This window comes from Bos javanicus, chromosome 5 (assembly GCF_032452875.1).
Source record: "Bos javanicus breed banteng chromosome 5, ARS-OSU_banteng_1.0, whole genome shotgun sequence".
Taxonomy (NCBI): Eukaryota; Metazoa; Chordata; class Mammalia; order Artiodactyla; family Bovidae; genus Bos; species Bos javanicus.
In genome coordinates, this window is record NC_083872.1 from 77,015,693 (window position 1) to 77,029,578 (window position 13,886).

Sequence of the window (13,886 nt, forward strand, 5' to 3'; positions counted from 1 at the left end):
GAGTGTCTATTTTGTATTATTATGTGAATGGTAGTAGACAGGACCCTATAACAGAGAAACATCAAAAATGGTATACTCTGGATGACAGCTAGAAAAATGAAGTACTGAAAGATAAGATGATTTATACTATCTATTTGAAGTTAGTTTATATCACAGATTATAGAAAAGCTGACAATGTTTAAAGAGAGAGAGAGAGAAAAATCTTGAATTTATAGTTGAAATGGCAAACTCTAAAAATATTACAGTGTTTCAATCAGAACCCCTTGTTCCACTTTATCAAAAAATTACTCCCATTGGTTTCTCACAGCAAAGACTGCAGGTAGATACAACTGAGCATTTGTCACCCAAATGACTTTAGGGAAGTGGACCCTGACAATCTGTAAAATGAATTTTGAAAGTTATTTATAAATATATACTTTTGTGGGGACTTCATTTTAAAGGGAAAGATCCTAAGCATCAGTCCAGTTCAGTTCACTCACTCAGTCATATCTGACTCTTTGTGACCCCATGGACTGCAGCACACAGGCTTCCCTGTCCATCACCAGCGACCAGAGTTTGCTCAAACTATGTTTTTCCTTATCTACCTTTTAGTCTGCTAATGACATTAATTCAATAGGTTGTAAACTCTTTGAAGGCAGTGACTTGTTTATTGTTTTATCCTCAGTGCCTAGGAAAAACCTGTGGCTCCTTTAAGAATCTAATAAATATTTGTTGCATACTGAGAAAGTGAATAATTGAATTAATGAATGCATCCTCAAGAATCCTCAATATCCTTAATTGTATAAAGGTGGGCACTATTTAATCATCTCCCAGTCCCTTCTGAAATTCAGTCGGTTCAGCTCAGTCATTCAGTAGTATCTTATTCTTTGAGACCCCATGGACTACAGCATGCCAGGCTTCCCTGTCCATCACCAACTCCCGGAGCTTGCTCAAACTCATGTCCATTGAGTTGGTGATGCCATCCAACCATCTCATCCTCTATTGTCTCCTTCTCCTCCTGCCTTTGAGCCTTCTAAGCATCAGCATCTTTTCTAATGAGTCAGTTCTTCGCATCAGGTGGCCAAAATATTGGAGTTTCAGCTTCAGCATCAGTCCTTCCAATGAATAGTCAGGACTGATTTCCTTTAGAATGGGCTGTTTGGATCTCCTTGCTGTCCAAGGGACTCTCAACAACACAGTTCAAAAGCATCAATTCTTCAGCGCTCAGCTTTCATTATGGTCCAACTTGTGCATTCATTCATAACTACTGGAAAAACCATTGCTTTGACTAGACAGACCTTTGTTGGCAAAGTAATGTCTCTGCTTTTTAATATGCTGTCTAGGTTGTTACATAGCTTTTCTTCCAAGGAGCAAGTGTCTTTTAATTCCATGGCTGCAGTCACCAGATGCAGTGATTTTGGACCCCCCCCCCCCGCAAATAAAGTCTGTCACTGTTTCCATTATTTTCCTATCTATTTGCCATGAAGTGATAGGACCAGATATCATGATCTTAGTTTTTTGAATGTTGAGTTTTAAGCCAGCTTTTTCACTCTCCTCTTTCACTTTCATCAAGAGGCTCTTTAGTTCCTCTTTGCTTTCTGCCATAATACATCAGTTAATTACTACATCATTAATTAACTGTACAATTACTACATCAGTGACAGTGAGAAGTGCCCTAAAATCATCTCAAAAATCTCCTTAGAGTTTTCTGTCAAAATAATGCTAGAAAAAATGCCTTTAACTTGCATTCTGTTCTTGAGAAGCAGCTTACCCCATATGTGTTTGGGTCAACTCTTTTGATTCAAGGCTTCTATCTCTTACTAAGTGTACAAAGGCAGGCAGGTCCCTTCTGAATTTTTAACTTCTTTGTCTGCAAAAATGAATTGATAATAATGATATTCATGGTCATGATGTAAAGATTAAGTGAGTCAGTACATTTAAATTACTTAGAAAAGTGTCTCACACATAATAAGCTCTCAAAAACATTAACTGTCATATTATTTTGATTTATTGCTATGAAAACAAGGCATGAATAGAAAACAAGAATGTTCACTATGCTCTGATGCTATTCAGTAAGTTAAATGCCATGGTTCAAAATGTAGCCCTTCCCTGTTTAATTATTATACCAGTGGTAACATTCACTGACATATCATTTAGAATCAGTTAATTATGGTCATTTATACAAGCTCACTTATGGAACTCTTTATGAGTAATTTATGCATCATTATAAAACATTAAGCCCTTTGGGAAAAGGAGATTAGAGTTACATCACTTAAAGTTAATAGGTCTGCTTCCAAGAAAGAAATGCATCATATAGGTAAGGACCAAGTGGCATTTCTCATTCACACTCCTATTATTGTGAAATGTGCTTAATTTACAGAGCCCTAAAATAGTTTGGGTATAGTCCTTTTAAAAATTCATTTTTGAATGCTGATCCTGCTCAGTGACTTCAGTTGTGTTCTACTTTTTGCGACCGTATTGATTGTAGCCCGCCAGGCTCCTCTGTCCAAGGGATTCTCTAGGCAAGAACACTGAAATGGGTTGCCATGCCCAATTTCAGGGGATCTTCCTGACCTAGGAATTGAACCTGCATCTTTCATATCTCCTGCATTGGCAGTTGGGTTCTTTACCACTAGAACCATCTGGGAAGCCCAATCTTGTTTAGTAAGTTTTAACTTGCTTAAGACTCTTCATTTGGCCTGAAGTAGTTTAATATGTAAAATTATCTAGAACTTATCACAAAATCTACTGTTTTAATTGTGCTTAAAATTCTGTTAAGGTGTGTGAAACTTATCTTTGAATATTGGAATGAAAGTAAAATATTCTCCAAATCATAGGGTAGGACACAATGAGGTCATAGGAGTTTGTAGAACAGGACTGGACGCCAAGGGTCTTGGGCGAGACCACTGGAATGAAATGTTGACCTATCACCGAAAACCAATAACACATTGGCACCCCTTGTTGGAGGTAAGCTTTGGACCTCTCTCACATCTACTTTTTTCTTTATCTCTTGTTTAAATATTATTTATCTGCTAACATTTCACTAACATTTTACATATTCACCTTTTTAAAAAAATAGCTATTTGCTCTTGTTTTTGTCCCATAGACTCAGTTATCCAGTATGCAAAATTCTGTATGTCTTGTTGGTTTTTTTAAATAACTAAATTTTCTTGAGCTTGGTATTCCTTTAGAGTAAGTCCGTAAAAACTGCAAATCTATTATTTTCTCTACATAATCTGAAAACTTGTGTCATTAAGTGGTGGACAATCAAGTAAATTCATTATTACCTGGAAACTGAATTTTGTTGCTTCTCTTTTGTGAAAACAGCCACCTCACATAAACTTCCCAAGAATCCCTAAATAAAGATGTCACTTAATATGTAAGGGAGGAGGTATATAGTTACTGGCTCTGTCCAGGAAGTAAAAAGTCTCACAGATTGTTTTTAAAAATGTTGAGGCATCAGTTTGCCTAAGTTGAAAACCTGGCTCTGCTGTGTGACCACATATTGGAGAACCTTGGGCAAGACATAAACTTAAGTTTCTGTTATTACTACTTAATAGCAGTAAACATAGAGTAAAACTAGACAAACTGCTGACTATTAAGTACTTAACACAGAGTATAGCACAATGTTGTTCTAAATAGAACTAATATTAATAGTTATATTAACTAGAAGCAATATCAATACCAGTTTCTATCAGAACTTTTAGCCATGAAAGCAGATACACTGAATGTTGCCAGATGAAGTGACTTTCTTTTCCAAAGACTGGAATATCTTGAAGAACCTCAAAATAAATTATTTATATGATCTAATTAGTTGTGAGTTGATAAGAGGTGAAATTTATGCAAAAATTTATGATAACCACACAGTAATAGTAAGTGAAGTATACATTGCTATTTCTCCCATGGATAAAATTCTACTTCTTATTCTGTCACTAAGCATACATTGAATAGGAGAGACAGAGCAGTATAATTAACTAAATGTCATTGAGCCCTCGTTCTGTTCTCAGCTTGATCACAAAAATGTGACCTTGGCTGTGTTACTCAAGACATTATGGGAAAAATTCCATGAACATTATATAAACAGCACATACTCAGACATAGGAGGTGAAATGTCATCTTAGATAAATTATCTGCTTTATTACATTAATGTTCCAAATCTTTAACTCACTTCATCATTTATTGTAAATCATAAAAGACAGACATGCTATGCAAGTGCACATTCACACAGCACTTTCCCCTAAATAATAACTGAATAAGTCCTGAGAAGGTTGTTTCATTTCAACAACGTGTATTATCTGAAGTACATGCTACTGCTTAACTATTCTTTTCCTGATTCTCATCTTTGTTTTTACTTAGTTTGAAAAGTGATTATTAGGTCTAAGAATCTAGACATAAGAACAGAGTTTGCTAGGCAGAGTACTACACTGAAGGCAGACATGAATTCTAACCCTTGTCCCTCTGACTGTCTAATCCTGGGCAGACCAGGTGCTTTATCTGCAGCTACATTTCTCTATATTTAGAAAATAGAGATGCACACCTCTGGGACTTCCCTGATTGTCCAGTGACTAAGACTCTGCATTCCCAATGCAGGGGCCTCAGGTTTGACCCCTGGTCAGGGAACTAGGCTCTACATGTGGCAACTAAGCATCCTCATTCCACAACCAAAGATCCTGAAGACCCAGCACAGCCAAAAAATTAATAAATATTTAAAAAAGAGAAATACACGCTCTTACAGAGTTTATAGGAATGATGTAGGGATAAGTGAGATAGTGTGATCAACAACTTTTAACTAATGAAAGGACAGATGTTTTATGACCCAAAGCATACTATAATTTCTTGGCTCACACAGTAAAGCGTCTGTCTACAATGCTGGAGACCTGGGTTCGATCCCTGGGTCGGAAAGATCCACTGGAGAAGGAAATGGCAATCCACTCCAGTACTATTGCCTGGAAAATCCCATGGACAGAGGAGCCTGGTAGGCTACAGTACATGGGGTCGCAAAGAGTCGGACACGACTGAGCTACTTCACTTTCACTTTCAGTAAGTTGGGCATGCAGCAGTCCATGGGGTTGTGAAGAGTCGAACATGACTGACTGTTGTTTAGGGCAACTGAACAACAATAAGCAGTTATACATTTATATGATGAGGAAAAACTATGAAATAGGCATGAATTTGTGTGTGAAAGCATAGGAGAACTTTTCAGTCATTGTAGGGTATATAGGAAGGATAAACATCAGAAGAAGATCCTAGATACAATTTTCTAGTTGCTAACTAGCAGAGGACAGGAGGGCTGAAAAAATTATGCAGAGGTAGTTTCTCCAGCATATAGCTCACTTTTTCTGACTTCTGCACCTGCATTCACTGGTCAAACAGAACATAGGGACTACAGACCTAAGAACTGGCTGGATTTTGAATTGTGGGAAAGTGCTGTGTGTGGAATTATGTGTTTTGTTGCCACAGCAGGGATTAAAATGAGAAGGGAACAATTACTCAAGAGCTGAATAAATTGGTAAGAAAGAGACTAAAACATCACTTGGAAAATCTGTCTACTTCTACTTGGATATAAAAGTTTATCCTATTGTAATTAAGTGTTTAAAATATACATAATATTTAGGGACTAGAAGAAATTATTCTTTATCCCTGTGGCTCCTATTTTCCAAACTCAGTCCTTCTCTTTAATTGCTTCTATAAAAATCACCTCCTGCCTTACAGCAAATGGAATGCAGGCTCTTGTGTCTTGAACCTTCTTGCTTTTACCCAACCTTAGAATGAAAGTGTTAGTTGCTCAGTTGTTTCCCGCGATTCTTTGTGGCCCCATGGACTGTAGCCCACCAGGCTCCACTGTCCATGGAATTCACCAGGCAAGAATACTGGAGTGGGTAGCCATTCCCTTTGCCAGGGATCTTCCCAACCCAGGGATCAAACCTGGATCTCCTACATTGTAGGCAGATTCTTTGCCATCTGAGCCTAATAGTCTAAAACTAATAGTCTGTGATAGAATGTGAAATGAATCTGCAGTTTCCCTGCATGTCATCTATGTACCATGCTCTGCCTACATTTTTGTGAGATGTTTGCGTCCCCTCACGCCACCTGAGAAGGTGAGTTATGAAGGTCATGGGGAGTTATGTATATCTTCTCTTCAGAGACTAGCATATCATGGGTGTGAATATTCACTATTAAAAGGTAACAACAATTACCCACTTTATTATTTTTTTTTGTACATTATAAAATTATTATCTTTCAGTTACCTGGCCGGGCGACCAGTTTTGATAGTCAAGGATCCTGTCCATCTCCCAAGCCAACTTCCACACCATAATGCTTCCAAAATAATGTCATTATAATGAGGACCCAGGACCATGTACTCACCAAATCAGAAAAAAAAAGTGGAAGATTTTATTTCCTCATTTGAAATACATCCTGATAACAAACAAAATATTGTGTAAATTTTATTTGCCTTTATTGTCTGTTTACTGATTTTGAACATCTTAATATATTTTACTTGAATACAAATGGTCTTTACTTACATAAGGCATTTTATTATTTGTGTCATATGCCAATTAGCAGAAAAACTGTTTTTAATAAATTGTAAATTCTCTGAATAAGCAAATAATACATTTTTGAAAATAATCCATACTTATCTAAAATTAAATATAGTTAATGCTGCTATTGTGTAAAGTAGCACATGTCATATATGTATGGTTTTGACTTTGTTAAAATTATGTTCATTTCCAGTTGTGTATATGGTTCTATATAAACCTTAATGGAAAATGTGAGCTTTAGTCACTGCATTAAATAATCAAATTAATATAATTTATTAATTTACTTATTATTTATTCTTTCATTCTCAACAAAATCTTTTCTTGGTGAAGTTTGGTTTTTGCTAAACTCTAAACTTTTTCTTTCAAGCTTATTCTTTAAGATATAGAGAAAACACTATAATTTGAAGATCCTCTCTGAGTATACATTTAAGAATATTTAGTAGCTGGCAAATGGAGATTGAGCCATTTGGGCTACTATTTTATACTGTCTTAAAGTTACTAGTTCAAATATCTGTAGCACTGTTTGATATTTAAAAAATTCTATTATTCGTATTCTCAAATGTAGCATTAGTATTCCTAAATGAATAGAATCAGAACTCATGAGGTTCTCAAGTACTACAACATGTTTATTTTGTGACATAAAGTTATCACATGGATCCTGTATTCCTGATAGACATACTGACACCAAAGTTACAATAAATCTCTGTGCTTATTGCCATTTGGATTGTACACAGTGATAGTGACTTTTAAACTCAAACAGAAGCTAATCTTTAGAAATGGGTATTTTCTTAAAGAAAAAAATTACTTATTTTTCAGCAAATTATAAAATTATAAATAATTCAACTTCAACATCTAATAAAAAACAAATAATTCTTAAGGCACAGACCCACAGTCTTTTGTGAAAGGTTTTGTCCTCATAAGAATCAAGAATCAGGCCACTAGTTGTAAAAACAATGCAATGTTTTTGCAGAACTTTCCTTTAAATCATGTCAACTTTTTATTGTCATGTTTCTGGGCCCTATTAGAATATATCTATATTGAATGACCCCAGCCTTACTTTTGAGATATGTATTGTGTATGTTTCAAGCTTATCCAAAGACAGAAGGTTAAATCCAAATCTTCTCCCCCTCCCCCACCCCCCAAAAAGCAAGAAAATCTGCAGTTAGGCCTTAAAAACAGATTCATCAGAATGAGAAAAAAAAAAATTTTTTTTTCTTTAATAGAAAATTATTTAATTAGTATACATGTGTTCCCCATCCTGAACCCTCCTCCCTCCTCCCTCCCCACACCATCCCTCTGGGTCGTCCCAGTGCACCAGCCCCAAGCATCCAGCATCGTGCATTGAACCTTTACTGGCACCTCGTTTCATACATCTGGAGCCTATTATACATAGTGAAGTAAGCCAGAAGGAAAAACACCAATACAGAATGAGAAAATTTTATCAGCAATTGCAAAATTTTGATTTTAGTAAAATCCCTTATTTCTAAATATTAAAATTAGGTTTCAAAGTCTTGAGATTTTGTATGTTGGCACCTCTCATATGATGGTATTACCATTAATTAAGATGTAACTATTTTACAAATTAATATTTTTAAGTCATACATAATTCCCTAAAATTTTTCAAAACTACTTGTGGCATCTCAATGAAAACAAGTATTCCTGGCTAACATTTTCTGGTTTAAAACTAAAGAAACCTTACCAAGCCTAAAAGAACCACTTGCTATAGACAATATGACTGAAGATGACACTTCTATTTTGTAATTCTTTGTTTTATTGGAAAATAAAATTGTCAAATGAGAAGACTCTTAATAAAAATAACATGTTCAAAGACAATTGTTTATAGGCATAGCTGCAGCTTACAATTAATTAGTAACTATATTTCCTTAGTATGATAATTTTTTTTCACCTAAAACCTACTTAAGGATTTTTATTCATGCTTTTCTTTGCCTCCTATGTAGAAATAGTCAGTGTTTACAGTAAAAAACACAAACAACCAGCCAACTAGGAGACTTTAATGTGGCCATTGTGGACTAAAAGTTTAAGATAATTTTTTTTTAAATTATTGTTTCCTAGGGATTAGAATAAACATATCAGGACTGACCATTTGCTAATCCTTGAGAGATTAAAGGGAGAAAATTCATAACAGATTTTAAATGCATGATTTAAAATGGTGTGAAAGTATTAGTTGCTCAGTCATGTCCAACTCTTTGCAACCCCATTGACTATAGCCTGCCAGGCTTCTCAGTCCATGGAATTCTGCAGGCAAAAGTACTGGAGTGGGTTGCCTTTCCCTTCTCCAGGGAATCTTCTTGACCCAGAGACTGAATTCAGGTCTCCTGCACTGCAGGCAGGTTCTTCACTGTCTGAGCCACCGTAGGATTTTCAATATAGTACATCCTACTCTGCACAGTCACACATCCATACAAACATAACTTATCCTCTTTCTACTTATGGTTAAAGATGCAGTGTTTTTCATTTCAATATTTAAAGTAAGGTTTGCTCTTACAGATATTCTCCACTAATTTGTGTGAAAGACCATATTTTAACAACCACACTGATGCATGATGAAGTTGCAGTTTAGGTATATAATGGATACCTAATTCTAGGGACTTGCCAAACATAAATCTAAGAAAAAGAAACATGTTGATTAGTTAGCGTAACAACACTGATGTTCTTTTTGTTTTTTATTTTTATTTTGTTTATTCATTTGCTTATTTTACACTAAATAATCAGGGGAATGAGGAAATTGAGTATAAAAAAGCACAGATGTTTGTGGAGTATATAATCATTCTCTTGCAAAATTCTGAACAGTTGATGCTTTTTTTTTTTTTTTTTGAAAGAAACATTTATTTGGCTGTACGTGGATCTTCAGGTACGTGGATCTTTCTGGTCAGGATCTCGTCTCCTGACCAGAAATGGAACCCAGGCCCCCAGCACTGGGACTCAGGAGTCTTAGCCGCCGGACCACCAGAGAAGTCCCATCTGTGTCCTTTGTCAAGGTTGCTTTGTCTATTTGGAGTCCCTAGAGATGCCATATGAATTTTAGGATGGAGTTTTCTATTTCGAGGCACTGCCCTACCGGCGTGCTGAACGGGTTCCCCAGGAGGAACTCCATCTTGGGCGGACGGCTCGACAGCGGCCCGCGCGCGTCAGCCGCCGGGTCTCCGCGTCCCCTGCCGCGCTCCCGGCCTGACTGACACTTCAGTTGATGCTTTTTTTAACCACAGTTTCTTAACATTTTTATTGACAATTTAAAATTTTTGTCAGGCCAGTCCTATTTCTGGCACTTTATTTAATATATAAAACTTATGACGTTAATACATTAACAATTCATTTAAAAAACTCAGCAGGACTAGTAATGGGGAACTAGGGATGGAACACAGAACCAAGCACCCACTATCTTACGCAATTTTTGAGAGTTTATGTACATTCTAGTTACTGCAGGGAGCTCACAACTGACTGATACTGACTCAGGTATTAGATACAAAATATGTATTTTGAATCTATCTGATTGTGATATTTAATTGACACCTGTACTTATTCTCCTGTAATGTTTGCTATTTTAAAACTTGCACAATGCAATAAAAAGCTGTCAATCCCTTAAAAATGGGATTAAAATCCCATTTAATAATTAATTGCTTCAAAAATGAAAAAGCAAAACTTTCACTTCTTTCTCAACTTTTACTATCTATGAAACAAAATATAACTTATTTCAGAATGAGTCATCAAAAGAGCCAGAGACTGTTGCAAATAAAGGGACACAAAATCTTAACATTGAAAGCATGGCTATTTCTTTACCTCTTTAAAAAGAATACTTGATATTTTCTCAGGTATATTTTCATGGAATGGAGTTCCATATGATTTTTTTGCCACTTTAGTTGCAATCATGGCCAAATAATTTAATTACCTGATAATTAAAAAAAGAAAGAAAGAAAACTAGAGTTGATGAGGATTTAAGAAAATCGTCTTCTAGCAAATCTGTTCTTGAAGCAAATCTGTTCTTGAAGCAGCTCTGGCTGTTCTGATATACTTTAATTGATTTAAGAATTTATAGTTTGTAGTGGAGAAGGCAATGGCACCCCACTCCAGTACTCTTGCCTGGAAAATCCCATGGATGGAGGAGCCTGGTGGGCTGCAATCCATGGGGTCGCTAAGAGTCAGACACAACTTCACTTTCACTTTTCACTTTCATGCATTGGAGAAGGAAATGGCAACCCACTCCAGTGTTCTTGCTTGGAGAATACCAGGGATGGGGGAGCCTGGTGGGCTGCTGTCTTTGGGGTCGCACAGAGTCGGACACGACTGAAGTAACTTAGCAGCAGCAGTTTGTAGGCTAGGAATTGATTGCTGCCAATAAGAAATGATACAAAAGCATAGAAAGTGAAGTAAATTAAATTAAGAATCTATGTAACTAAATGACAATTGAACGCAGATGTTAAAGCTTATGGAAATAAAGACATTGAATGCAAAATTAAATGTTTTTTTTAAATTAAATGTAATTTAACTTTTAGGAGAAATAAAATTCTCTAATACTATTCAAAAAACCCATGATACAGCATTTTAATACTTACTAGAAGACGTGGCTCAGGATATGATTCATCTGAACCTACTAAGACCCATTATTTAAAAGAAAATAGTGAATGCATATTTTATATGCAAAAGAGTGCTAATATTTCCAATATGTTATTCAGTGATAATCTCTTAGGTAAGAATTCTGTTTTTCATTAAAAAAACTTTCCCTCTATTTGCTCAATCATATGTTAAGTGAATAGTAATTTAATAAAAGATGCATTGGTAATACTCGCCATCTGTCAATGACAGTTAATCAAAAAGATGTACATTTGAGCCACAGCAACTTGTTCTCAGTTCAAGTGTTTTCTCATCAAGGCAAAAACATGTTTTTATTACCACTTTGTTCATCATGAAGATTGGTAACCAGGGTTTGACTTAATAGCATAATAGTATTATGATATCATGACCTTAAAAAGAAAGCATAAACGGCTGAGGTGGGACTTAAGGATTTATTGAATGCAAACATTTTGGATATTAGAAATAGTGATTGAAAAACATAAGTAGAAGATATAAAGGAGAAGATAGGCTTCTTCATGCTTGAAATGATTTAAATACACTCTTAAAAGAAGACTTGATTATACTAATCCTATTTTATTTATTCTGAAACACTGGAAATGACTTCTATTCAATGGATCTAAATATGCAAATAGTAATTGCATGGAAATGTTTTAACCTCCAATTGTCAGTGATTTCTTTGAAGTTCAACTGGGTCATGAATGCTCTCTCCAAAGAACAAACTATGGCCTGATTTTGTCATAAAAGGGTAAAAATGAACCACTGTCTTCAGAAATTTTGTTATGAGTTGCATCAGCTATACACAGAATCTATTTACTGTATGGGATGCTGAATTTCAATTATTCGAGATCATAATTTTGTTTCCTCAAAAACAATGTATGGGATAACAGTGCACATTATAAAAATGAGTCAAAAATTGTTCAGAGAAATAATTCCCAATGCTGAAAAGTTAATGCATTGGATTTTCATTTTTGTTATCTTTTCAAAATTGTTTTATTATTTTCCCAGTCTAAACATCCATACAGAGTTATATTTGACTATGACTTTGCTATAGAATAAAGTTTGTGAACCTAAAAAAACAACCTAAGGCTATGTACAAACTGGTCACAGAATGATTCCCCATGAAAATTTCATGGTTTATTCTATTTGTATCCATTTAGACCATTTTGCTAATTTTATTATATATATTTTTGTTTTTTTCTTTTAAAAGACCCTTTAAGCTTTCCATATAGAAGCATAGTAATCCCTAATGTGAATAGCTTCATAAATTCTATCACAGCATAAGAAAGAAGCAGGTAGACAAACTCTAAAATATAAGATATTTACATTTAAAAATTTTATAAACAAAAAGTCCAACTTGAATTTACATTAACTTTTTGGACTTTTCCAACTGAGAGAAATAATTGGGTTCATCTGCAAAATCTAGATAAGTTTTAGAACACATGAAGTGAGATCTTCATTGAAGAAAGGAGAAGTCAATATAGAAAAGAAATTTCTCACATTGTAAATACAATGATTCCACTAATGAGCAGTCCAAGATAATTTGCCAGTTATTCTAAGCTGGCAGAAGACATGAAACTTCTTCATTTCATATATATCATTGAATAATTTATATCCATTATATTTGACATGTTTTGGTATACTTCAGTCATTGTTGATATGGTGGCTTTTTAACTGAAGTTTGTGATATAATATATAGCTATTGTTCAAATAGATTTCTCTGTCTGTATAATAGAACAAAAATTTTAAAATCTTTTGAAATTCATGTTTCTGGCTTTTGTATATGGTAACCAGCCATTTGTGAAACTTGACAACATATAATTGTATTACTTAGAACAAATGTTTTGCAACCACCTTTAAAAGATGTTAAATAGTTCAGTACTTTTATGTCTTCTTTAAAATGTGTGAACATATTTGTCAGGTTCAGATGAATTATGAAGCAATGAAACCTCAAAGCTGTTGTAAAGTCTATGATTACTTTTATAAAAGAAAATGGAAAAGAACTTGAAATATAATTTTATTGTTTCATATGTATTTTGAAAAATAAAGTGATTAGAAATTATTTTTCTTGATATTGAAGAAAATATCTTTTTCAGATTTAGAGACCTTTAAATTGCTGTCTTTCTTTAACAGTCATTATTTTTGGCATTCATTAGAGAGCAGAGTAATTCATTTATCAATAATTCAGTAGGTGAAGCAACTTAATGTCTTTAAAACCTCACTTAATTCTTATCATTATTTTAATAAAATTATGAACTTAAGATCTTGGATTGTTTCCCTATGGAATAATTAAAAAAAAAACATGAATCAGATGTAAGAAGAGGTAAATGCCATTTACACATACTAGCTACATTTGTTTCATCTGCAAAATATCCCTATAAATACATTATCAGATGATCTAGTAGTTGGGCAATACCAGTTATATTGTTTCTCTTTCCTTCATATTTTCATAAATAATCAGTATTTTCATAAGGAATGTACCCATAGCAACAAATTTTAGGCAATCAACACAGCACTGACTCAAAGGAAATTATAAACCAAATGCTCTATATTTGGTTTTGTTTAAGACAAAACTTAGTCAAATGGCCACTCTTAAAGATATTTTGTGTTTCTAAATGTCTCCCCAGGAAGTTTTTATATTTACTTTTGGGCTAAATTAAAATTTATATTTCCACTAACAATATACGAGAATTTCCAGTTAACCTTGTCAATACGTGACGTAATTATTATTTGAAGCTTTGCCAATTTAAACACAACTAAAATGATATTTCATCAGTGTTT

At 34.5% G+C, this 13,886-nt stretch overlaps 1 protein-coding gene across 1 annotated transcript in view; it reads left to right on the plus strand.

Moving 5' to 3' along the window:
- The window catches only part of SYT10 (synaptotagmin 10), a 116,144-nt gene extending 109,288 nt beyond the window's left edge, over positions 1-6,856 (plus strand). Inside the window, exons 6-7 of the mRNA XM_061417419.1 lie at positions 2,817-2,946; positions 6,224-6,856. Of these exons, the coding sequence (XP_061273403.1) occupies positions 2,817-2,946; positions 6,224-6,295 (202 nt within the window). The 3' untranslated portion in view covers positions 6,296-6,856. The remainder of the gene's footprint in view (positions 1-2,816; positions 2,947-6,223) is intronic.
- The last annotated feature ends 7,030 nt before the right edge of the window (positions 6,857-13,886 follow it).